Source organism: Schistocerca americana, chromosome X, assembly GCF_021461395.2.
Source record: "Schistocerca americana isolate TAMUIC-IGC-003095 chromosome X, iqSchAmer2.1, whole genome shotgun sequence".
NCBI classification, from domain to species: domain Eukaryota; kingdom Metazoa; phylum Arthropoda; class Insecta; order Orthoptera; family Acrididae; genus Schistocerca; species Schistocerca americana.
Window position 1 is genome coordinate 652,963,995 of NC_060130.1, and position 27,468 is coordinate 652,991,462.

The following is a 27,468-nucleotide window of genomic DNA, read 5'->3' on the forward strand; positions in this document are numbered from 1 at the left end:
TGGTAGCAATTTACATTGATTGTAATTGTAACCTGCAGGTATTCAGCTGTATCGACAACCTTTAAATTTGTATGATTTATCATGTGATCAATAATTAATATAATTTTTTGACTATTCATGTGATTGACTATACATTTTCTATTGATTAACGTCAACTGCCACTTTTTGCACCATACAGATACCTTGTCTAAATACTTTTGCAATTCATTTTGGTCTTATGATGACTTTACTAGGGAGTAAAGGACTAGGGACTGCGACCTTTCTGTTAGGAAATCACAAATCCAGTTGCACAAGTGATCTGATAATCCACTTGCACGTAATTTAATTCAAAGCCGTGTGTGACGAATTATGTCTAAAGCCTTCTGGAAATCTAAACATATCGAATCAACCTGAGACCCCTGTTGACAGCACTCTACTACTTCAGGGAATAAAGAGCCAGTAGTGTTTCACAAGAATGATATTTTCTGAATCCATGCTGGTTGTGTGTCAATACATCATGTTCTTCAAGGTATTTCATAATGCTGGAACACAGAGTACGTTACAAAATACTCCTACAAAACAATTTTAATGATATGAATCTACAACTCAGTAGATTACTTCTCTTCCCTTTCTTGTGTATTGATGCGACTGGTGGAACTTTCCAGTCTTTAGGTACAGATCTTCCATCAGTCAAACAGTTGCATATGTTTGTTCAAAATGGAGTTATTTCATCAGTAACTCCAAAAGGAAGCAATTAGTATACAATCTGGACTGGAAGACTTATCTTTATTAAGTGACAAATTGCTATGATATACTGAGAGTATCTACTACCAAATTACTCCTGATGGAAGCTGCTCGATTTGAATTCTGGAATATTGGTGGAAAATTTCGAAAAACTCTGCTTTAATGCCACTGTTGTCAGTAACATTACCATTACTACTGCACAATGAAGGCAGTGGTTGTATCTTGTTCCTGGTATACTTTACATACTAGTAGAATATCTTGGAATTATTTATCACATTTCAAGACAGTTTCCAAAATACTAAAAATACTCCATACCTCCAGATCTTGACCCCCCCCCCCCCTACAAACTGTCATATGGACACTCCTGACAGCAACTGTCTACTTCAATTTCACTACAAGATAAAATACTACTAATAACAATAATCAGACCACCACCAACCAGTTTTAATCTGTTCTTTCTGAATGCTGTTAGGTTGTTGGTAAAAACTTTGGTTGGACTGTAACCAGCATTCTCTACCTAATAAAATTTCTGCTTTAGTGTTTCCTATGAGTGCTTGGAGCTCTGATTCTTTCCCAACATAGCTACAACAATTTACAACCATAATATCTGTGTTTCCTAGGTCTGTCCCCTTCGAGTCCGCATCCCTGTTTATACTTTTCCCAGAGCCTCTAACCTAAAAAATTGCCCAATCCACTCCAAACAGCTCCTGTTACCCATGCAGCCACATGCAGTGTGTAAAGGTCCTTTGATATAGTAAGTGGATCCCAATAGCTCTCGTCCTCTGAAGCATGTCAAGGAATCTGCAGTCAACATGGTCACAGAACTGCCTGAGCCTCTGATTCAGACCCTACACTAGGTTTTGTACCAGCAGATCTGTCAAAGGTGCTGCAGATGTTAAGCTTCATTTTCATCTTGCACACATGACTGACTGTCGTTACTTCAGACCGCCACCAAAAAACCAGACTGAATCTCTTCTGATCTGAAGCAACATACATCACTGAGTACTGACATGAGCCACCACTTTCAGTTGGTTACATCTTTTGCTTATCATGGCATCAGAAAACATCCACTCCAAACCTGGGATGACTCCACCTGGTATCCACAATGAGTGCCGATGGATTTCTTTCTCTACTTGGCATCCGTGTCTCTAAGGGGGCTTAGTCACATGGCCAACACCAGAGTTCCCAACCATCATTAATCCCTACCCTCTGTGAATACCTGGACCTCACACACTGAGTGGATTTCTCTGAATCAGGACAAACAAATGCAGCTGGCACATGATCTCTATCAGCCACAAGCAGCAGGCCTTTTGATTGGTCTCCTGGAATGTCTTTTGCTGCCTGCCAAACCTTAAAACAACTTCCCACATGACCATGTGTGAGGTGTAATCTCAATATGGGCAGTAACCAGTCTGACCACAGCAGTGGAACTATCAGTGGATACACGGAATATGTTGGATGTCTCTTGGATCCCCACATCTGGCCATCCACAACAAAGGAATGTATGGAGGATAAGGAAACAGGAGGACAACTGGAGTACGCAGCTGGAATGTTCTAAACAAGCATAGTGGTAAGTTAATAAATCTTCTTTTGCAATTTATTGCAAACCTGAATTTTCATCATTCAGGTACACTTTTCTTCTACATGACTGAAGTTAAACTCACAAAAATTGGTACAGATATTTAGAATGACCTCCTCTACCTCCCTTGCCCAGTACTTCCTGAAACATTTATAAGATGATGATGATGTCCGTGATATTTGAGCTACATTTTAAAATATTTTTGTTGTAGTAAAACAAATTACTTGTCTTTTTTACAGATCAGCATCAGGGAAGGAAATTGGAGGCATAAAATACTTATGTGAATGTTGCCTTTACTCTGACTCTTTTTTCCAAGCTGTGAGCCTACAATACGTTTGCTCGCAACCCTAGCCAAAAAACGAGTGCCCCAAGGTGCCTGCGAGACCTCTATTTATACTTTTGTTAACAATTACCTGCAATGAAAATTACAATTTTATGTAAAATCACAATTAAAAGTTAAACCAAATATGAGATACACATTACTAAAAATTTACAATCACAGTGCTGAACAAGGTGAACCTATTTTCAACTTAGTTATGAGTTAATATAACATTTTCTGACTAATTATGTTACAGGTAACAATTAAATTTCTAAATTTGTTTATAACAAATCAACTAGTGCCTGAATTTTAGTGCTAACATATATCGGAGATTCAATTAACGTGCTTTATTTATATGTTCTATTTAATTTGCTGTAGTAATTTTATAATGATAAGTTTACTGGTACATCCTGACCATATGCTACATTTTTTTCGATTAGTTACAGTATTAATTTCACATTTATATTGTGTTTTTCACATAAGAACAATGTTAATCAGCAAAGAATCGTTTTAGAATTATATGTATGCTGAAATAGTGGTTATTTTTGTATGTAATTTGGAAACAGGTCACTTTACAATCATGCAATTAGAACTGGTGTTTATCTTTAATGCTCTCCGAGGGGTTCTCATAGGTAGCAATGAGATACAGCAATATTTCAGTACCCTCCGAAGAGTTTTGCCTAGCCTGATAGACGAAACTCTTCTCACAGAAATATTGGTGTGCTTGATGTGATACAGTACTAGCTGGACAAAATAACACAAACTGCATATATTTTAAAAGGTACAAAATTGAATCATGAAACTTTACAAACAGATAAATTTTCCAAATAGCTACAAACATATACATCAAGAAAACAAGAATTGGAAATATGAGATTACAAATAAATTTCCAAACTTTTACAAAATCAATATTTACATCAAATTTTCTGAATCAATGTTTTTACGAAACTATCACTTCTAGAGCGTCCTTGTTTTTGTCCCTCCTTCAAACCCTCAAACACAACTAAGCTAACAAATTACAAATTTGATTGAAGTGATTACGTTGCACTTTCAAAGTGTCCATATGACATGTTCTAGAATAATAGTATCATAGAAAAGACAGAAGAATAAAATTTATCCTAACAGTTTGCAATACCATAAAATATTTTACAAATCTTATCAAACATGAATATTCAAAATTATATTTGTATATTTATATTGTGACAGTATAGAAACTGTTCATTTATATCCAATCCGGGTTGCTGTCACAAGTATCTGAATATACTATGTATAGACAATATTTCTTGGCTTTGTACATCAAATGCAATAACGTTTCAAAATTTTTACCAGACATCCAGAAAGTCAGATCAAATTAACACTGAGAAACAGCTTTAAGATTTTATAAATTGTGACAAAATAAGTATTACGTCAATAAAATTCCTGAAAGTGGCAAGATACACTTAAGCAAGTGAAAATGTAATTGTGTTATAGTTAGCAACCTTGCAGTAAGGAGATTCTGTAAAAAAATCCAGAACTTTGTCACATGGCATCTTATATTTAATTTTGTCAAAGTCCTCAGTCTGTCTATTAAAGTTGTCATTTCCTACCCCTCAATACCAAACTAGTCTCCAGATTGTGTCTTGCGATATGTGAGTAGTGTAAAATAATAGTTTTTCAATGTGAGTTGTGCGCTATGCATTGTCATAGTTGTTCAAAATAACTCTCAAGTTTAATTTCACATCAGCATTTCCTTCAATCAAAATGTATAAGAGTTCTACTTCATGCGATTCAAATGATTCATTAGTTCCCTTATGTGTGACTGCACAGTACCATCATCATCACAATCCTCTCAATTAAATTAATCATCAAAACCATTAATAAATGAGGGTTGAATACCACCAACCACCTCAGCAGCATTGCATATCATATAACCTAAACCTATAATCATCATAATCTATGGGTGATGCCTCTGCATGCACATCTGCCTTAACTACTAAGTGTTCAACATCTGAAGTTACACTACTGAAATCACTACCTGTTTCATTATCTAACTCAGGTGTTATGTCCTCATTTTGGCTACCAATTTCTACTAATATAGATACTTCATTATCCTTACCTTCATCAGGAAACAAGCTAGTGATACCATACATATCATAAGTTCTGTCTACATCAGGTGTTAATGTGTCATCAATTAATGCTAAGTCATGTTCATTAAGTTCAAACTGTGGTCCTGCTTGAGTATGTGCATTATTCAGTTCACTCAATATGTGATCCCAAAAGTTTTGCTTATAACTAGTATCATCTAAGTGGTAGTCCCTATTTACATTACATTTACGATTGCTTTTCGGTTCTGTCTCTTTAACCTCCTATTTGCCTGGTTTGTGCCATAACTATTCACCTCAAATTGACAGGCTTCCAACGAGGTGGTTACCTGTTTCCCTGGTAGGAATTTCTGTTGTGAAGCTGGTTACTGTTTCTCTGTTCTTGATGGTTTTCGTGTCTGTTGTAACTACTGTTTTGGTTACCACACCAGTTATTATTTCTGTGTCCATTATATTGTTGTGACCCCCATTCCTATTGTGAGTGTTTATGAGGTTTTGATTGTACTGTCTGTCATCATTCTTCCATGCACGGTCAATTTTGTCTACATAATGTAAAAATTCGTCAACACTTGTCATCTGGTCCATATACAAGTCCCCACTGAAAACGGTGTGGTAGGCGCCGCTTCAGTGCGTCAATCTGTATCAGTTCATCAACAGGTTTGCTCAAATGTGACAATGTCCCTAATTGTTTTTCACAAAATTCTCGCATGCTAATTGCAAGACCTGTGTGACATTTGCTACCGTTAAGAAATTCGGATTTTATTCTTGCCTGTTTGTTTTCCAACCAAAATTTTGCCAAGAATTGGCGTTCAAAATCGGCAAAAGACGTAGTATTTGTATCAATGTTTTGGTTCGCCCATGTAAGGGCTTCACTATCCAAAAAACGTTTCGCAAATTTAACTTTAGGAGACTCTGGAATGTAAGGTTGGAAACTGTCTTTGCACTGATGCGCAAAGTCAACTGGATGCAATTTCGCATCACCTGGGTAACATTTTAAACTAACAATGTTGCAACTATGCACAAACATCTGACTTGAATCAAAATTGGACATTATATTATTTTGCAATTTTGAAACTTTAGAGCTGACTGTTTGCAGTTCTATTGTTACACTTTCTACTTTCTCGTCAATACGAGATATCTTATCAGAAACTACTTCAGAATTTAATTTCAATCTTTCCCCTACCAATTCTTTTTCTGAAACAATGAGTTCCTGCAACATTTTTAACTCATCTTTTCGGTTCACTAATTCATTTAAAACGACTACTTCCGTGTTTTTGACACGTTCGTTAACTAATTCAATGCTTTTGTTTGTTTCTTTAAATTCGGAGATTGTGAAAGCCTCCAAACAGTCAACTTTGGTTTCTACCCTTTCTATGTCACATGCAACAATTTGTACTTTGTTATTTGTTGCATTGATTTCTTCTCTCAATGATTTTAAATTTTGGTCCAGCTTTTCTGTGACCTCTTTAATGTTGCTACCTAATTGGTTATTTTGAGTTACCAATTGTTCTAGTTTATTATTCAACAACTGAGATATCTGATCAATTAAATTCGGTTGCTGATTTGCTCCCGAAAAACCACGAAAGGGCGAACAACTACTGCTCGCGGAGCAGATAACTGATCACAGAACAGAAAAGAAATTACAATCACTTAGTAATGGAAAGGTATTAGGAACCGATAAAATACCTGTAAGATTCTACAAAGAGCATGCAAAAGAACTCACTTCACTTCTAGCAGCAGTTTATCGCAGATCGCTGGATGAATAAAGGGTACCTAGCGACTGAAAAAAAAATGCAGGTAATTTCCACATTCAGCGTGAGCCAATCCTCACCAGCTACAACAATTGTGCATCACATGCCTAGCCTGTAAATCTGCCACCCCTCCCTCCTGCATTTCTACCCAGCAGACCAGCTGCCTCCCACCAAGCCACTAGTGACCCACCCCCAACCCCTCTCCCTGCCTCCTGACTATCTCTCTTCCAGTCCATCCCACCCAACAGGACCCGCACCACAAGCTAGCCCATCTGCCGAAATGCAGCAATGTGTGTGCAGATGTTTGTGTTTACTCTAGCTTGAAAAAGGATTGCTTCAAAAGCTGGCAAGTTTTCTTTGTTTTTGTGTGTGCCTGCCGTTGACTCAACGCCTGCTTTTCGGTGAGTGGTCCCCTTTAATCCGAAAGTATTTACATTCTACCAGAACTTTCCAACAAAATTACTGTAATATTTATTATACTCACATTCCCTGGAAGGCTGGCTGCTTGCTGTTATATTTATAGGTTTGGGTTTGATCACCCTCCTAGCTGTCGAAGTTTTTTCATCACTGTTTGGTCCAACTGGTGGTCATGAAACAAGCAGAAAGCAGTGATAGAGGCAAAAATACAGCTACATAGTGTTCAAATAACATAACATATTTCTGTAATACCATGAAGCCTGTAGTATGAGATATTCTGGTTGTCATCTTGTTCAACTTATATTACTTACTAATAAAATGCAGGCAATAACAAATGCAGAAACTTCATATTTTCCATTATGAGAAATAATTTTAATTATTGTACTGTAATTTCCTGTTTTAGCTGTGATTACACACACACACACACACACACACACACACACACACACACACACACACACACCTGACACGTACCACATCATTACGAAGTGTTGTATTCATGATCTATGGAACAAGTACTAATCTAATCTAATCTAATCACACACACACACACACACACACACACACACACACACACACACACAATTTTTCCCAACAATATAGCCTAAATGGGCCCCAGATGGGCCTAGAACTGAAAGAATTACTCAATGTGTCTTGAAAAAGAATAGAAGATCGAAAGCCGAGTTACAAAGTATGACTACCTGATTATGTAACTGTCTACAGGTCAATGCTTTCCGTATATGCTGAGTGATTGTTTTTACTAGTATGACATGTTTATGTTCTATGTCTACATTTGTATAAATAACTCAACAACACTCTGTCATAATCAGTTCGGTACTTGTACATCAAGGGTCATGCATCTTTCTGTTAGTGGGCAGTTAGATGCTGCAAAATTTCTTGGCACCTATTTGGGAAAAAAATTATACATGGCTTTGCCACACATTTACACACTTATTCACAGAAAAGTTGGTTTGTCTCAGTTCTTCATACACAACATAGCTGATATTTCTTCTGGGAGAGCTTGGATACACTGTAGGAAATCTCCTACTATAGTGAAATGATGCCGTCTTTCACTTCTCCAGTATGAGCCCTACAGATTTTATGTTTACAAGTCAGTGAGAAAAATCTTTATATCCACAGGCCACAATCAATAATATAAGTGTATATACTGCTGAAAAGTGAAAGTTTCATCCTGAAACAAAATCTTCAGCTACGGTCATGTCATTCTCTGCAAGCCTCTTTCACAGAGTTAAATATGACCAAGATACGTAAGAGTGTCACTGCAGAGTTTGCTTATATAAGGGAGATGTACCGACATCAAAATTTTAAAGCTGGGTTACATATGATGCTTGAATAACTCAGATGGTACAGAGTAGCAGCACAAAGAGGCCTTGGTAAGTATTCAGGTCCTGATGTGGTAAGACAGTATTAATCCATTGGTACCATTCATTTCACGGCATGCTCTACTCAAACTGATTAGTTGAGCCACACGTTTCTGACACAATTTTTCGACAATTGCAACAGTCACCTTTGTTTGCCACAATGAGCTGTGTGTTCAGCATCTGGGCTCCAACTAGTCTGTGAGATGTCCTTTGACACACGCTGATTTGAACTAGTAATTGATTGATTTTCAGTGTGGTCCCTTGTGACTTCTACTTCCATAGATATGGTTAATTCAGCTGGGTCTAACTTCTAGTGAGATTCTGTCTCTAATGACCTTGATGTCAACAGGGTGTTAAATGCTCATCTCCCTTCTTTCCTTCTAGTGAGATTACCACATTTACCCAAGAATAAGAGATGATGCCAAATATAAGATGATGCCAAGAATATGATGATGCCAAATATAAGACATCATCTTTTACTGAGTCTCCTTGTGAAAATTTTATTTTTAACATCTTCTGACTAATCTAAATCATAAACTGTTTTATTAATATAAAGTACCTGCCTAAAAAACTTAAACAGTATACCTATTCTAAACTTATGCCATTTATTGATTGTCTGCATTATGATAATGCAATGAGAAACAAAATCAACATAAAGAAATGGTTTAAATCAATTTTCACCTTCACTTCCTTTTTTGTTTACCAACTTAGTTAGTCATCTGTGGTATTGCTATTTTTTATCATATCATCATCATCATCATCATCATCATCACCACCACTGGTATACTCATCTGGGATGTTAGTTCCATCTAACCAATAAGAGGTGAGAAAAGAAGCAATGTATTTCTACATATGAGCAGTGATGATACATATAATCTTGATTGTCACACATATTTGGCTGTTTCTTGCTAGTACATTATGATTTCCAAAGTGGAGCCCCTACTAGCACAGCTTAAATTGCTGCGAGCGAAATGAGCATCAATAAAATTTATAATCTTTGTTGTCATAAATATTTGTCTGTTTCTCCAAATATATTGCAGTTACTGAGGTTGTGGTTACAGTGGAACTTGAGAACATAGCTGTCTTTTTCCAAATACATAGTGGATTTTATATCTACTCTGACATGAAAATGTGACAGTATTTCTTCTCGCTTCCGAACGTGTCGTCTGTCCTGTGCTCTCTCACTGACAATGTAGAACCAGTATCTGACACACCCCTTTTCATTCTCATCATACATCACAGTGAGCATTGACAACACTGCTGCATGAAATATGTAAGTACCCCAGTGGCCCATATCTAAACTTTCAGTGTCTCCAACAGAAATGTATACTATTGTAGAGTATTTGTGAAATTTTAAAGCAAATTCAATTCCCACTACAAGTGGATAAAGGCAAACTGCAGTTTAAATGTGGTAGATGTTCATAAAAACCAAAGTACACAGCACATATTTACGTGATTGGCAGTACAACGGAATTTGTTGCCCACTCACCACTCCCTTCACCACATTTAAACTAGTTGTCAGCCAAGCTGGTGTCACTGTTCCCTCTTCAACTCTTCCGAATCCTTCAAAACAAATCTTCACATGAAGCCAATTACCAAAGCTTCATCTGTAACTCTAAGACAACCCCTACAATAATCTATTACATGAACTAACCATGTTGATTTCAGTAGTAGTAGTAGTTTAATCTGCTAATGTAAGATGGCCCAGTATTTTTCTAATGACAAATTTGTGAAAAAACCTCATTTTATAATCAGGTAAATACAGTATATTATATTTAATGTCATATCTTTATGCTTTAGTTGAAGCCATCCCACCTCCTTTTGTTTGGTTTCCTGATGTTCTGAACTTCACAGACTCCTTATTTAAAGTCCCCATAAAACTGTGTCCATCAGTTTTTACTTATTTCTTTCTCAAAAATGTTTTGATCTTCAGCACTACCTTTAATAGTCTAAAGCAGCACAAAACTGCATAAATAGCCACTATATGAACACAATTTAATGTAAATGTTCCTGGTAATGAAGATGTCCCCTCAAAATATTTAATGCTGATGAAATAAAATTAAATATAAAAATTGCCACTGATTTAGCAAAAATTTTCATTCACCCATTAAAATACTGTTCTCCAAATGAAATCTCAAACTTCGACGTAGGCCTGAAAATTAATCTAATATGATTCACACTGGAAAACCCTGAAAGATTTCACATTTATACATGCATGAAGACAATGTATGGCATGAACTTTGTGATGGTCTGATAACTGCATGTTCTTGTTGATCACAGCTTGGCACTGCACTTGAGATCCATATAGATGGGAACCAATACCCTTTTAAACTTTTTTTTAAATTCTTTCACACAGTTCAGATTATTTAAATTTATGCTGGGAATTTACCTTTTCTGTTTCACTCCTTTTAATGTTACACTTCAGTATACATTGTATATCATCTTTTCTACTTATCTTTCATGCAGAATGCAATGTGTTCTATATAACTGCTGAAATCATGCTCCCAGCAGCTACTGCACAACTTTCTAGGATCAAAGATGAAATTACTACTAAACTGAAAATAAAAATAAATTTAACTCACAACTTTATTTACCTTAAAAATTATCATTATCTAGACAAGGTCATAAAATTATATCGATATATAAAACATCCATTTGTAAAAATATCTGTCGAGAAACGTTAGTAACGCTTGTCTTAATAAGTTTTTGATCTCTGTATAAAAGACGCTACTTTACAAGATCTAAAGTTATGAGCTCTAATGCGACAATGTCTAAATTGTTCTCTGTAGGCCATTCCAATATTGAACATTATCCTTAATTTCATTCCTTTATGGCATATGCGTTTCTCAGAATAATGTGTGCAATGTTTTTGACATTCCATACTCTCATGCTCCTACAGTACAGAGTGCAGAATCTTACAGTAAACTAATCTTTGCTCATTGTGAATCTGGAGCTGTGTGGACTTTATGATTCACCAGTATTACACTAATTTAAAGTAAAATATTTCCTATACATATGTCGTCGAATTAAATTAAATTAAATTCTGTTTATTCTTATGTCTGTGCTGTTGTTGTTGGGTCATTCCATGTCAAATTATGCAGGTGATGTCACCAATCATGTCAGAGTTTCATGAAACTTCACACATTTGCTTAGACTTATAACATAAGAGCGTGTGCAAAATCTTTTTCCTATCACAGTAAAACTTTTTTTTAATATTCAATTTTAAATGTAGTGATATTCTCATAACTGGACTCTGCAAGAATGTCAATGCAAAATGGCACTTATATACATAAATGCCCATAACCCAGGTGTTTATGAAGCTTTTGATTTGGAATTTTTTGCACAAGTTAAGAGAAGCACATACTTAACAGACATGTAATTATTTAAGCATTAAAGTTGCAAGGAACACTACAAAAAATTTAATATGTGCCTGCAGCAGCCACCAGAAAGATCGCGGGAGGCGCACATCGGCACAGTGCGTCACGGACGGTAGTTGCCGCAAGTAGAGTCCCATTCGCCAGAGAGCACGCGAGAATTCGGCCGCAACCTCTGCCGGCGGAACAACTACAACAACTCAGGCAGCACGGACCGTGCCGACAGTTCACATCGGGCATGCCTAGGAGACAGTTCCCGGTCTACACTATGTGAAGTGCGACGGAAAACTTGAACCGTGTTACTACACAATTGGCGACGATTTAGTGCGGGTTTTCGTTGAGCAGCAGACGAAGCTCATGGCAACCATGAAACAAGTGCTTCCGGCGTTGCTCTCCACGCAGTCTGCTCCAGCGCTGTTCCCCACTCCCTTTCCCCCATATGACGAGACAGCGGAGGATTGGGACGTATATGAACATCGCCTTTGGCAGCATTTCCAGGCGTATCATGTTGCCGATGTGGAGGTATGTCGTGCTCTTTTCTTGTCTTGGATATCTCCCTCGCTGTATCAAGTTTTGCGGCAGCTACCGCCGTTGCAGGAACCCTCGTCCTTGTCGCTTGACACATTGTGTTCATTGCTGTCTTCATATTATCACCGCCGCACGCATGTTGTGGCGGCTAGGGTCGAGTTCTATCAATGCAAGAAGCAGCCCCATCAGTCTTACCAGGCGTGGGCCGCTAGCCTGCACGATCTTAGTCGCAAGTGTCATTTTGTCACAGAGCAGTCGCGAAAGTAGTATTCCCACGTTATGGTGCGCGACATCATTGTTCGTTCGGCCCCTGATAGGGAAATCCGGCAACGGGCCCTGCAATTAGAAGACCTTTCCCTTGAGGAAGTCCTGTCCATTGCTCAGTCGTATGAAGTCTCTCACACCGCAGGTCAACAGTTGGAAGTGTGGTGTGAACTCGCGGCAGTTCAGGGCGGCGCGGCCGTGTCCACTGCGTACGGGGTGGACGACGTGCGAGTGGTACAATCCGGCCATTACGGCCGCACCCACACGGCGCGTAAACAGAGTTCCAGCCGCCAGCCCCTGTTACCGTCCTGTGCATCGTGCTATATACATTATGATCGGTCAGAGTGCCCCCAGCCTTGGGCCATTTATCGCAAATGTAGTAAAAAAGGACACAATGCTACAGTTCGCAGCTTAGCCTCAAAAGAATCAAAGGAAGCAGGTACAGAGGACATGGATGTTGACATTCAGGAAGTTTCATCGGGCCAGGTTCCCGACGCATCGGCACACAAACTCTTTATCGAGGTGTCGGTTCGGTTGCGGCGATTACAACTGCAAGTAGATACGGGCGCGGCAGATACTTTGTTGAATGCACAAACTTACTCCGACCTTGGGTCGCCCCCATTGGCACCAGTTTACCAGCGTTTCCGCGGTTATGGTAAACAGTTCATTCCCCTACTGGTCAATTCACTACCGACGTTATTTACAAATCAGTCACTCGGCCTCTTACTTTTATTGTTGTCAGTGATGCTAGCTCCGCTAACCTTTTTGGTTTGGATGCCTTTCAAGCCTTCGGTTTTTCTATCGCTGACACCATACAGTTGGTCTCCGAAGACGTTCCCTATCAATCATTGGAACCTTTGATCTCGGACTTTCCGGATATCTTTGAAGAGGGCCTGGGGCGTGTTTCAGAGTTTGAAGCTCACTTAACATTGAAGGCGTCGGCTCGCCCACGTTTTCTATGCGCGAGGCAGATCCCCTTGGCTCTCCGCATTCAGGTAAAAGAAGAGCTAGACCAGCTGATAGCCCTCACGGTCGTTCTTCCCATTTCTTCTAGTGAGTGGGCTTTGCCCCTCGTTATTGTCAGGAAACCTTCGGGAAAATTACGACTTTGTGGCGATTTCAAGGCCACCATTAATTCCCAATTGGTGGTGGACACCTATCCTTTGCCTCATGCTGACAAATTGTTCTCCGCCATGGCGGGAGGCCAATATATTTCGAAAATCGATCTTTCAGAGGCTTATCATCAGATACCACTTGATGAGGACTCCAAACGGCTGGCGGTCATCAACACCCTGTTTGGCCTTTACCAATACCAGCAGTTGGCCTTCGGAATATCCAGTGCCCCAGCGATATTCCAGCGTTATCTTGAGCACGTCACGTCGACAATCCCCCATTGTATTAATTACCTGGACGACATAATTGTCACAGGCCACAGCACGGAGGAACACTTGCACAACCTTCGCACCCTCTTTCTCAAATTCAGGTCCGTGGGCTTGCGTTGCAACCTGCGTAAGTCAAACTTCTTCCAACCGTCCATTGAGTATGTGGGCTACACCATCTCTCGGCGCGGCGTCCAGCCGCTAGGAAGTTTGGTCCAAGGTATCGTCGACCATCCGCGGCCTGCTTCACTGAAGGAGTTACAAGCTTTTTTAGGCAAGATTGCCTATTACCACCGGTTCATTCCCAGCGCTTCTACCATAGCCTGCCCCCCTGTACTGCCTTCTGCGCAAGGGTGTTCATTTGATTGGTCGCCTGCATGCGAGCGAGCGTTCACCTCGTTGAAGGGCCTCCTCACGTGAGCCCCGTGTTTGGCTATTTTTGACCCCCATATGCCATTGGTCCTGGGTACCGATGCTTCGCAGTATGGGGTGGGGGCGGTCCTGGCCCATTGCAACGCGGATGGTTCCGAGCAGCCACTGGCGTTTGCGTCTAAAACTCTTAGTCCCGCGCAGGCCCATTACTCCCAGGTGGAAAAAGAGGCTTTGGCCATTGTCTACGCTGTTACCATGTTTCACCCTTTCTTGTACGGCACGAAGTTTCAGTTAATCACTGACCATAAGCCGTTAATATCGTTATTTGGCCCCGCCTCTCAGATTCCGGATAGGGTGGCCCACAGACTACAGCGCTGGGCCTTGTTCCTCGCTAAGTACCATTATGACATTTTCACCCTACCGGACAGCATGCCAACACAGATGCTCTTTCCCATCTTCTGGTGGGCCCAGATCCTAAGTTCGATCGAGAGGAGATTATGTGTTTTCATTTGGATGTGGCGTCCCGCCAAGCGGTTGATGGCTTCCCAATCACTAGTTCTAGAGTCACCAGGGAAACTGCAGCTGACCCGGTTCTCCAGCAAGTAGTTCGCCTCATTCAGCAGGGGTGGTCATCCCGACCTCCAGGCCGGGCCTCGGACCCTCTTCGTAATTATTTTGTTCTACGAGACCGCCTCTGTGTCTTGGAAGGAGTTCTCCTTCTGGCTACCGATGATACAGCTCCTTGCGTGGTTGTTCCTGCAAGTTTGTGAAGGGAAGTCCTCACGTTATTACATGAGGGGCACTGGGGTGTTTCCCGTACTAAAACCTTGGCTTGCAGACATGTGTACTGGCCCTGTATTGACAGAGATATTGAGCACTTGGTGGCCGCCTGTTCCCAGTGTGCGAGCCAACAGGCATCTCCCAGGTCAGCATTCTCTTCATGGCCACCTGCAGCCCAGGCATGGGAACGTGTTCACATCGATTTGGCGGACCTGTTTCTCAATGGCTTATGGATCATTGTCATTGATGCTTATTCCCAATTCCCATATGTGGTTCTCTGCTCCTCAACCAATTCAGAAGTTGCAATCCAGGCACTCGCAAAAATCTTTTCTGTGGAAGGTCCGCCAGTCACCCTGGTCTCGGACAATGGACCTCAGTTCATTTCGCAGACCTTCCAGGATTTTTGTAGGCGCTTCGGTATTCGGCACGTTTGCTCTCCCCCCTTTCATCCACAATCGAATGGGGAAGCTGAGTGCATGGTGCACACATTTAAGACGCAGATGAAAAAGTATGTGCACAAATTTCCTGCAGAGGAGGTGTTGACGTTTTTCCTGACGGCATACCGGACCACACCAATGGGAGAATGCAGCCCCGCAAAGCTCCTCCACAGGCGCCAACCTAGGACTCTACTGCACCTCCTCCGGTCTGGTCCTCGCCAGTCTTCGCAAAACGGAGTACCCGGCTTTCCACCAGGTATGTCGGTCTGGGCACGTGGGTTTGGTCGCAATCGACGTTGGATACCGGCGGTGATCCTGCGCCGAAATGGCCGCCAGCTCTATACCTTGCAGGCGGGGGACCGGGAGGTATGGCGTCACCAAAATCAGCTACGTCCACGTTTGGGCACCCACCCTCCGACCACTAGGGCACTGGCTTCCCCATTGCCGGCACCCGTGTTGGTTTCTCAGGAGAAGCTACCGCCCCTCCCCCCTGTGATTCCGCCGCACTACGATGGTTCTCAGCCTTGGCAGCCTCCAGTAGCTCTAGCACCACCATCACCATCGTTCGAGATGCCCCAGTGAGAGCCGGCCCCCCTGGCAGGCCCAGTTTCTCAGGAGGCGGTTCATCTGTGGTCGTCCCTTCCCCATCGTCCCTGCCACTGGGTCTTGCCCCTCCCGAGGTGGACCAGGATCCGGTGTTCAACGGCTTGTCTCTCGTTCTGTGCCAGGCTCCGGTGGTGGTACGACGGGAACTCTGCATGTGGGTCACTTCCAGCTGTATTCGAAGGTTCCTGCCTTTCGATGGATGTGGAGGTCATCGCTCCTGCACAACACACCACCTTCCGACGCAGTGGATCACAATGGCTTGACCCCCCGAAGGAGAAGGAGTGCAGTAGCCACCAGAAAGATTGCGGGAGGCGCACATCGGCACAGCGCGTCACGGACGGTAGTTGCCGCAAGTAGAGTCCCGTCCACCAGAGGGCACGCGGGAATTCGGTCACGACCTCTGCCGGCGGAACAACAACAACAAGGGAACAACAACAAAAACTCAGGCAGCACGGGCCGTGCCGACAGTTCACATCGGGCATGCCTAGGAGATAATTCCCGGTCTATGCTATGTGAAGTGGAAAAATGTGAACCATGTTACTACAGTGCCACTTTACAATTTCCAGAAAAAGTATACACACATCGAAAAATGCTTATACCACATTTCTCCAACCTGGTGGGAACTTATAATTGGGCTTAAAAAATTCCCAAGACAGTACATATTATTAACAGGTTTTCTACGAATGGACACACAAATAAATCTGAAATCACAATACTTTGTGCTGTGATGGAAAAATAATTCTAATTAGGATCATCCATACCTGACACTCACTGCTCCAGAATTTCATGAAACTACTTCTAGTTGTTAGTTTCTGCATGGCAATAGTCAATGCAGAATTTCTCCACATACTTCATGTAGTTTGAGGTGGAAAAATTGAAATGTTTTACAAATGTAAATGCTGCAACTGAAGTTTGTCATTTGGATTGCATTACTTCAGGCAATAACAATAATAATAATAATAATAATAATAATAATAATAATAATATGAAGTATCTTATTTTCAACACATCACTGTCATATTTTCCCATATGTCACAGGCGGGATGCATCTTTATTGAGAAAAAATTAATAACTCTTCTTGACTTATGGGAATGCAGAAAATCAACTTAAGCTGTTGTGGTCCAGACAATTATATTTAAACATCCAAAACACTCTCCGACAGCTGATACAAGATTTATTTTTATCGAAACTCTGACACTTTTAAAAAAGAAAAAGAAGAAGAAGAAGAAGAAGAAGCACCCTGAGTTTTACTAGATATTGGATGTTCATTTAACATATATCACATCATTGTTCAGAAAATCATTCAAATCAGATTATGTAAACTGACACCCTATAGTAAGGCAGCCTCATTGTACAGAGCCAAGAGGTATAAACTTAATTGAAACATTTTCATTACACAGGTTAACTTTATTTATGGTGTCAAATTAGTACCTTTAAATGACAATTATTCTAGTCACACTAATGTTAATTTAAAATGTACATGTTCAGCAGTGAAGATCCCTGAAACTATCAAAGAAACTTCTTAAGAGCATCTCTGTATTTAATCCACTGTGACAAATTACATTCTGTTAACCTCGTATCTTTTTCATTAAAGTAATACATTCTTCCTAATTATGTTGATTGAGGTACACCACCAGCACATAAAATCTTTTCCAAGGGCACAAGACAAGAGTCTTCCTTCTCAGGCCAAAAGAATGACACTGCTGGTCCAGGCGAGTGGAGAAAAAGTAGTTCAATGTCTCCTTCTTCACCACAGACATTTCTGATGAAGGTAAAGTACCACCTGTCAGCATACACAGCTGCTACAACAGAATTTTGTTGAGGACAAGTATGTGTACATTGTGAGGCACTTTCACTGAATGAAAAAAATCAAAGAAGGCTTTTCAGAAGAAGATACTCTTCTAATCTCTAAAGAATCACCAGAAAGTGGTTTTTAATGGTGAAAATTCCTGGTTCCAGGTATTGCGCAGCTTGTCGAAAATCTATTCTTGAGGTTCTTGTGTAGGAAATCTACATTGACTTTCTCTTGGAAGTGTAAAAAACATCTGTCAGTATTAGCTTTACAGAAATCGTAAACACCAGATTGGTGTTCTTATTTGTGCATCATCTGCTAGTTGAGGACTAGCTTTTCTCAATATATGTTTTATAGTTCCTCCCAAACCATTGCACACAGATTTATCATGGCTAGTACCAAAAAAGGAATGCCCAGCCTCAATAGAAAAATCGGTTTTGTGCTCACACAAATTTTTAAAGCTTTTTCTATTCTTATATTGAGCAGCACAAACATCAGTGAAATAATGCACTTTCTTCAGGCTCTGCCAGCCACTTACCCATTTCTTTCTGGACAGCATATACAAATCCTACATCATGTTCCATATCATCACTTATAAAGCAGTGGTTCATTATTACCAATTTACTTTTTTCATTTACCACATAATTAGATTAGATTAGATTAGGATGGATTGTATAGCTGCTTCTTGTCCAGTGGTTACTCTGAATTTCATTCTGAATTACAAAACTGTAGTTTTTAGCAAAGTCCACTAACAGAATTGCTTTTTCAATAGTTTTGACTGATACTTAAATATAATTTAGTCGGGTTTAATTGCCAGTAATTTTGTAATCAGCAAGTCTATGTATTCAACAACAGTTGCAGACTGCTTTACCAATTCTGTCCGATGATCTGTGTTTATCCACTGGCTGAACTCAATTTCATCATCATCTTTGTAAGCTAATTCAGGGTGTATAGGCGGACCGGATTTCCCGGTTAAAAATACACTCTCTTCCGGGTGAAAACACACGCCTTCCATGTTAAGTGACAGTATATTTTCCCTTGAAACTGCAAAACTTATCAATCCTTTAAATGGCTATGGTTTTATACACGGGTGTAGAATTTCCCATCACTTTAGAAAATGAAACTAAAGGAAAATCTTTGATGTGCAGCAACATGTACGCTGTGTATTTTTGCATTACGAAAGTATGCATTGGAATTCCACCAAACACCACATGTTACTTTCCAAATCAATGAAATCGAGATTGAAATGGGCTTTTGTAAGCCAGTCATGTCACGTGATCTCGTCAGCCAACGACAGCGAATATTCAGAGCATAGGACACGTGATGTAGTCAGCCAACAGCAACATCACTGTTAAGTAGCACAAACACACAAACAGGGAAAGTTAATACTTTAAAATAATATACATAGTGTTGCTACAAGAAAAGCAAAGCTTTCACATATAATATTGGTCTCTAAGGTTAATAAGCTAAGCTTTCACATATTGTTGGGGATATGTGAACGAACATTTTCCAGCGTGCACAGCGGCGCACAAGGTATGATGTGCAGAGTGCATTAGACTCTGTGGAATATACATGTTCCGTGTTCACTGATGGGCAATGTAATATATTTGCACTCTCTAGCAACTGCTGAAATGAACCTATTTGATGTTTTTTTGGGCATGTTACACTTTAAGATATACCACACAAATGCGCCAGTAAAATTTTTAATAATGACATTGTCTGATCTTCAGGATTAGAAATTCTACTAAATGGCTCATCATCAAAGAGTTGATTTTTAAAATGAGTCAAATGCCCTGTGATTTAAGAAACTCACGGTACATTCTCGCACATAGTTCAACTTACGTAAAAGGATATTTACTTTGAAAGTATTGCTTTTCAAACCACCATTCGCAATATTTTCCCACAACCTGTTAGAAATAGGTTCATTTCAGCAGTTGCTAGAGAGTGCAGATAACAGGCTACACCGCACTTGCGCAGCTATCATGACATAGGAAGCCCATATGTACATACATGTAAAACATCGAATTTGAACCATACTAAAATGTGCACATTTAAAGTGCTTGCTTAAAGTGCACATTTGTATGTCCAGATTCCCACTGAAGTAGACCTCGGCCTCCTGTTAAGATTTTCAGTATTTTTTTTTATGTAAATTTTCTTGGAGCACCAGTACCGTATTATATCATGTTTGGTTCTTTATTACGGCATAATGCCATACGTGCTAGAAGATGAAAACGTGCACTTGAAATGCAGCGAACAGTTGAAACTAGCCATTACCGCGGAATTTAACATTTCATTTCAAATACATTGATTGCCTCTGCAAAAAAGGTTAATAAAAGCCAAATTTCTTTAGATAACAGACAAAAAGAACTTCATTGTTCTGCAAGGTGGTTAATGCTTGCCTGTCAGAAAGGTGGAAATAAAATAAAATCTGAAACTAATAACATATTTTAGCCTTCCGTAATTGTGAGACTGTGTCTTAATTCCCTCGATAGCTCCCGGCCACAGATATCTGTTTTGATTTCATTTGACATGAGAGTAAACGAAGGGGAAACAGAAAAATCACTAAATGTAAACACGGGTCACGTGGAGACTATAGCTCAGACTGCTCTGCGCATCATCCCCGGATCTACGATATTTGCTAACTGGGTCAATAATAAAAAAAATCGAATTTTCAAAAATATGTTCATCTTGTATTGCACATCTTTCTGAAAAGTCTGAAACATGAAACATATGTGTTCGAGGAAATGTAAGACATGTTATTTGGTCGTAAGTGTGCCAAAGTGCAGTGACACGCCTCTTCATACAGCATTCTTCTATCGCACGCCACTGTATTTCGCTCTGTGGAATTGAAACATGTATATTTTGTAATGGATGCCATCAAACTATATTCAGAACAGTGGAAATTGAAAAGTCCTGTGGTGCCTCTCCTGCTCCCACTCGCCCGGTTTGACAACCTGTCCCTCTCTTTTTTTTAAAAAAAACTCAATATTAATAGCAGATGGGATTATTTGTAATTGGGAGAACAAGAACTCTTAAGAAAATTTGTACTCTTTTTTTGCCTACTAGCTAATAACCTGCTGTTTTGTGTGACATAAAATTAAATATAGGATACATAAAACCAATAAAGACAAGAGACAAGCAAGAAAGTACACAATTCTTCAGTCCTTAGCTCCTGGCATTTTTTTCTCTCTAATCTTGCTACAGTTTTACATGGTGTGCTTTCCTTTCTGCAAAAGAATCTATTACCTCATCAAAGTTCATCAAATGTTTTGCTACATGAAAAATCAAAATGTCGTTATCTAATACAGAAAAAGCTGTTAATACAAATAATATACAAGACAGGTGTGGTTTCTCGATCTGATTACGTATATTTTGTCACTGTCTGCTAGATAAAACAAAATAGGCCTTTCTAATATTGCAGCAGTTTTCTAACACACATCAAATAAACGAGACTGTTTTGGCACAAATGGTCATTTTTATAACATGACAGAATATAATTCATGAAGCACCAATATGAAATGCCTATTAGGCCTTCTACAAGCAAAAAGCTTTATGTTAAGAAATAGTTTCACATTTCATTCCTACACACCATTTTCTCAAGTATGAGATAGAAAAGTATTATTACGAAACTTTTATATACATTTGGAACCGTCTTATTCTTCCATAATTTACATGATGTCCCCATTTCTTCTCCTTCCTCATTCTAACAAACAATCCTGTCATCACCAATTCTGTAGCTATTCCTGCCATTGTCAAAATTTGCTTTAACTTCACTAACCCTGCCATAATCACAGGTTTAGTTATACCGTGATTATTCTCCAGTTAGGCGTTGTTAAATGTTCGTACAACACTTCCAGAATAGAGCTGAAGTGACTGATAGCTGGGGCTGTACAACTGGTCCTTACTAGTGTAGCGACCTGGCCAAAAATATGTAATCTTGCTCACCTGTTATTTCTGTTAGTCGTTTATTTCCATTCTGGTAGTCTGAATCTATGGATTTCGCTAGTAATTATAACAATGCTGATCATTCACAAACCCAATCAACCACATAATCAGACAAAGATTGGCATTCATCCGTTCGGCTTTACTCTGCTCAGCTCGTATAGGCCCGTCCCCTTTTGTCTCCAGAAAGTTTATTTCTAGATGCGACGAGGATTCTCCTGACAGAGACATCACACACACTATTTACACATTCAAAAATCAACTTATGATTCATTCAGAAATCAGATTAAAATGTGTTCAAAACTGTTCAAAAAACAACAGGGATGCATTTCAAAATCATAAGAATAATCGATAGACCAACGTGCGCTGGATGCTAGGCACTTTGTGAAACAAGTTTTTCTTCGTCAAGAATATGAATTTGGCACCCCCTTTTCCCGGTAGCATCTAGCTACTTGCTGCGACTGCTTATAGAGCCAACAGCCACATTCCTGTAGCCAGAAGTGGGAGAATCTACAACTCAAACGCGACTCACCTGCCCATGCGCATGAGCCCACTCGTAACTGCTAAAACGAATCTAATGTAAACAGTTGTGACTTCACGCTCAATGGAGGCAATTTGTTGTTATGAAGCATTGCATAGTCTTCCTAAACCCTTCGATACATTTTCCTGTTGGTAGACGCTTGCATGAGCACTGTGTGTCATCGACGTATATGGCGCATTTCCTTTGCAGTTTATTTTCATTTTTTTCTCTCGTTTATGTTTTATTGTTGGAGTATTAGTCTGAAGTAGTGGGATACCGTAATATCCTTTGTTGGAGTTCGGTTCTTACCAGTCAATTTACAAAAATTTAACAGAAAACAAAAACAATGAAAAATTCCTGGAATTCTAAAAAATTCCTGGGTTTTTCCCAGTTTTCTCCCAGATGAAAAAATTCCCAGGTTTTTCCCAGTTTTTTTCCCAGATGAAAAAATTCCTGGGTTTTTCCCTGTTTTCTCCCGGATGAAAAAATTCCCCGGTTCTTCTCGGATCTCCCGGTTGTCCCAGGTCATATACACCCTGTAATTTCTGTTTTAATGATTCTGACAGTTTGTAACTTTCCTCTTTTTTGGTTTAGGAATTGATAAAATACCCATTTTTGTTTTCAGTTTCCTTGCTTGTCGAACCACGTACCCACTAACATTGAATTCTGACATTACGTTTTCTTTTGACCTAGAGGGTGGAGCTAAAGTTAAAATTTGAATTTTTTCAAGTACTCTTACACTAGACACTTTTTCTTTCATTAACAATATCATGGCATCAAAATATTTGGCTTTCTTAACAATTTCGTTATCAAATTTTTCTTCTATATGGTCAGAATCTTCAATATTGTAATCTAACATCTGGCACACTTTCTTTCCAAAACATGCTTCACTTTTTCTAGCTTCTTTTTGCCATATGAAGCCTTGGTGTGATTTGGAATGGAGTGAAGTTTTAATGGAGAGCACCCCAAATCATGTAAAGTTTTCTTTGCGTCCTCAGTACTTTGACTTTTTAGTACTGATTTGTGAAATGTCACCTCCAGGTCGACTGCATCACTTTCATTTCTATCACTGATGTCAGTTTTCTGTTCACAAATCTTACAACATGTTGTGCATAGTTTTTGGCCTGGTTTTACATAGACTCTTTTAGCACTTAATGTTTTGGACAAAGACAAGCAAACTGACTTCAAAGATTTCTTAACTATTTGCCTGTGTTTTTTGAAAGGATCACAACAAGCTCTTTGATGACTTTCAAAAACTTTTAAGTAATAGTATCTGTGATGTCCACATATAGTAGCACTTTCTTAATATTGTGGAAATCTTATATTGGATTACAGCAATATCAAATTTGATTGGTCTTCATTCAGCTCTTCTATTTTTCGTACAGTTATTACTAAGGTATAGGTTGTCAAATGACATGGTAATTTAGTAATTTTCCAACAGTGCATGAATTCACATTTTCCATTGCAATTAACTGAGCACTAATTCACTTAAAGCATATTTTATACATGTGGAATGATAGGGCCACACCACAAACAGATATGACCTGTCTCACAGAAAGACAAAGTGCAACTGAGGCCAAATAGACTAATTGTTGCATGCCAGTTATTCTCAACATTGAACTTCAGCAATTGTTGCATTGTTTTCATACCTACAAAGGTTTCAAACAAGCTACTGCTGTCTAAGAACACTTTTTTATCACTACGAGCAGTGATTGGCTGAACATATAAATCATATATATTACAGCCTTTCAAAAATTAATTACTTAATTAGTAAAATCAAAGGAAATAAATTTTCACACTTAAAGTTAGCTTGCCTGCCTACAATGAGTTATACTCAAATATGTTAATCTGATACCCTTGCATCTGAGGCAGTGAGACAGTGACTGGATGAACTTACTTGAAATTACCCTTTTCCATCGCAGCAATTTTGATTTCAATGTGTGTGTCAATTAGGAGAAGACCCACTAAAATTTTTTATTTTATTGGAAAGCCTAGAATTTAGGGGATTATTTAAGACCAAAATCAGATTACCATCAGGTTGGAGAAATGTGATATACGCATTTTTCCACACCATCGCAATTTTTTTTAAATCGAAAATTGAAATACATTGATATATTTTTTTAAAATTTTCTTTGTAACTTTACTGCTTCAGTAACTGGACATCTGTTAACTATATGCCTTACTTAATTTCTAAAAAATTCCAAATCAAAAGCTTCATAAACACCTGAGTTATGGGTGTGTATGTGCATGAGTACCATTCTGCATTGACATTCTTGCAGAGCCCAGTTATCAGAATATTACCACATTTAAAATTCAATAAAAAATAAAGTTGCAGTGTGAGACCAAAAAAAAAAAAAAAAATAATGCAGAAGTTCCTACATTACAAGTATAAGGAAATGTGCAAAGTTTTGTGAAAATCTGAGATAGAGGGTTACAAATCCTCGAATTATTGTGTGTTGGAATGACCCTGCATCTAAATAAAGCATGCATTTATAAGGAATCACTTAGTTATTCCATCCATTGAGTTGTGTTTAGTAACCCACCACGATCATTTTTCTTATTTTAAGTAGCAAGCCTTATAATTCAACTCGATATAACTGAATCACTATATGCCATTAAACTAACAGGATTTTGCAATATGGGCACACTAGACAAAATATAATGTAATACCACTTCTAACCTTGATAACGGCCTAAATTTGGCAAGAAAGAGTGTCCACAAGTTCTCTCAGCTATGCCATGTCCAGATGAAGCCACTCATTGATGGTTAGATCCCATAGAGCTACCAAATTATGGTAATGCTGATTGCTATGTTTCACCCACTGTTCCAAGTAGTACCAGACAGTTTCATTGGGATTAAGACTGGGTGATATAGCAGGCCAGTTGAGGTGTGATAGGGTGCATGATTGTTCATCAAACCGGGAATGTGTGCAGGTAAGTCCTGTGAATGGGGCTGTTATCATGGAAGATGGGTGTTTCCACAGCATACTCTCCATGGAGATACAGAAGAAGGGCAACACTCAAATCACTGGGAATGTCGAAAGAAATCCAGGTTCATGTGCATGGTAACCTGGATGACTGGACCGAAATTATGCTATGAGAAACATCCCCAAAACCTCACAAAAATCACTTCCAACTACAATTATACTCAAACTTTGAGTTAACACCTCATTAGACTGTCAGTCCATTGAATACCTTGCATCATCTGAATAATGGCCAAATCGTGATTTGTCAAACCACATTACACAACTCCAGTCAACTATTATAGAGCTTGTGTTGTTTGGTCCACTGAAGACCTGTTGCTTTATGTGCCGCTGTGAGAAATGGCCTTCACAAGGTACTCAATTGCACTCCACTGCTCACAGTTCCCTCCGCAATGTTCACTCGGAAACTGGCTGAGATGTACCTGCATTCACAGACAGCAGCAATTCCTGTTGAGTTTGAAATCGATTATCAGTGACAAGGTGTGACACACATCTCCAGTCCTAGTTGGTTAGAATCTTTTTGCTGTCACTATTCTTACAGCATGTGACTCAGCTGCAAGTGGTACGTCAGTCCCTGTAGACACACTGGACAGTCTGCACTGATATGTCAACAAATTGGGCAACTTCATTCATGGTGTAATCATGTGCATGTCTGAACACGATAGGTCCTTTATACAACCACCAATGTTAACCTACCTTACTGTGCTGATTCCATACTACTGACATGCACATACACATCAGTTCACAGCTGTGGATTATGTCAGCAGTGGAGGGTGTGTTTTGTTACACTAAACCTAATTTGAGTAAAGTTGGTTCAATGGTGCCAACCATTCTTTTGGATTGATTTCATTGCAAGTAACCTCATCAGACTGCATCAGTAACCACAAAGACTATTTCCTGTATGACACTAATCGTCCACTGGTCCTGTCATCTGATCTTAATGAACTCACAGTCTCGTATCACCCACATTTCCCATCTCATACATACTGCAATTGTGAGTAAAAAAGAAACACAAGACAGTACTGTACTTCAATAGGAGATTAATACCTATATATGGAGCAACATATGCTCTCTTATCAAGAGAGTTTGTAGCAGTACTTGGCTGATGGAACTTTGATTCCTGCTCTGGCTCATACTCCCGTGAACTTTGGGGCAAAGTTGCTACAGCAGCAGTCATCTCATTTGTTGCTGGTGATGACTGTGTTTTCTCCAGGGCTTTGAGTTCCATCTGATCATGGTGGATCCATAGGTCAGGGGGCTTTATATTTGTTTTTCCTGCTTTACTCTTTGTATTTCCTTTTATGTACCTAAAAGGAAAATGTTACAATGAATTATTTTTTCAATTATAAATGGAAAAGATTAAATGAGAGATACAAAAGAAACACCAACATATTTCATATTATGAACGTCATTCTTACCCTTTCTTGCTCCGCTCAGTATTCCTGCGTTTGCAACAGATAACAGCTAGTGCTGTAGTTACTGCCAGTCCTAAAAGAAGACTGCAGCCCACAATAATGTACATCATTGTGTTGGTGATTCCTGGGTTATCTACAACAACAGACCTTTTGTTTTACTGTCAAACAATTCCAAGCTTTTAAGTAACGTTCTGATATCTCCTACTTGATAAATGCTCACACATACACGGGGGTGAACAAAAATATGGAAACACCATAAACACAACACCTTACCATGCCTAATACAGTGCAGGAAAATTGTTGACATTCAAAACAGCTTACAATTGTCTCAGAATGGATAAATGCATGCCCTTTATGGATTTCACGAGAATCTGATACCATTCTTCTTATATACATGGCACTTGTTCAAAAGAACAAACACCATTTTGATCCTGCAGGTACTATGAGTTAACACACAAAGGAATCAAGGACATTAGCTGCCAGTGGGCATTGATTTATATCAATGGGGTAAGTAGAAAATCTGTGCAAGACTGGGATTCAAACTACGGCCTCTTGGTTACAAGGCAGATGGGCTCACCACTATGCCATCTGGACACTGTGGCCACCAAAACTGCACAGACAACCTTAGCACACCTCCCAACAGACCCAAATTCTCAACTTATACCACACACTGCTAATGAAGTGCTCATGCTCATTAACCTCATTACCAACGACATCTCGCCAATTCCTGTAAGAGTTCGAGCTTGGTGTGCATCTGCACTGAAGGGATCACTGGTCATCATTGCCTTCATTATATATTTTGTGTCTGTTCTTTCAGACATATC

At 39.4% G+C, this 27,468-nt stretch overlaps 1 protein-coding gene across 1 annotated transcript in view; it reads right to left on the reverse strand.

The window, feature by feature from the left end:
- The window catches only part of LOC124554758 (neogenin), a 247,122-nt gene that overhangs the window by 58,106 nt on the left and 161,548 nt on the right, over positions 1 to 27,468 (reverse strand). Inside the window, exons 18-20 of the mRNA XM_047128409.1 lie at positions 26,648 to 26,777; positions 26,277 to 26,536; positions 6,938 to 7,033 (exon numbers count right to left, since the gene is read on the reverse strand). Coding sequence (XP_046984365.1) covers positions 6,938 to 7,033; positions 26,277 to 26,536; positions 26,648 to 26,777 — 486 coding nt within the window. The remainder of the gene's footprint in view (positions 1 to 6,937; positions 7,034 to 26,276; positions 26,537 to 26,647; positions 26,778 to 27,468) is intronic.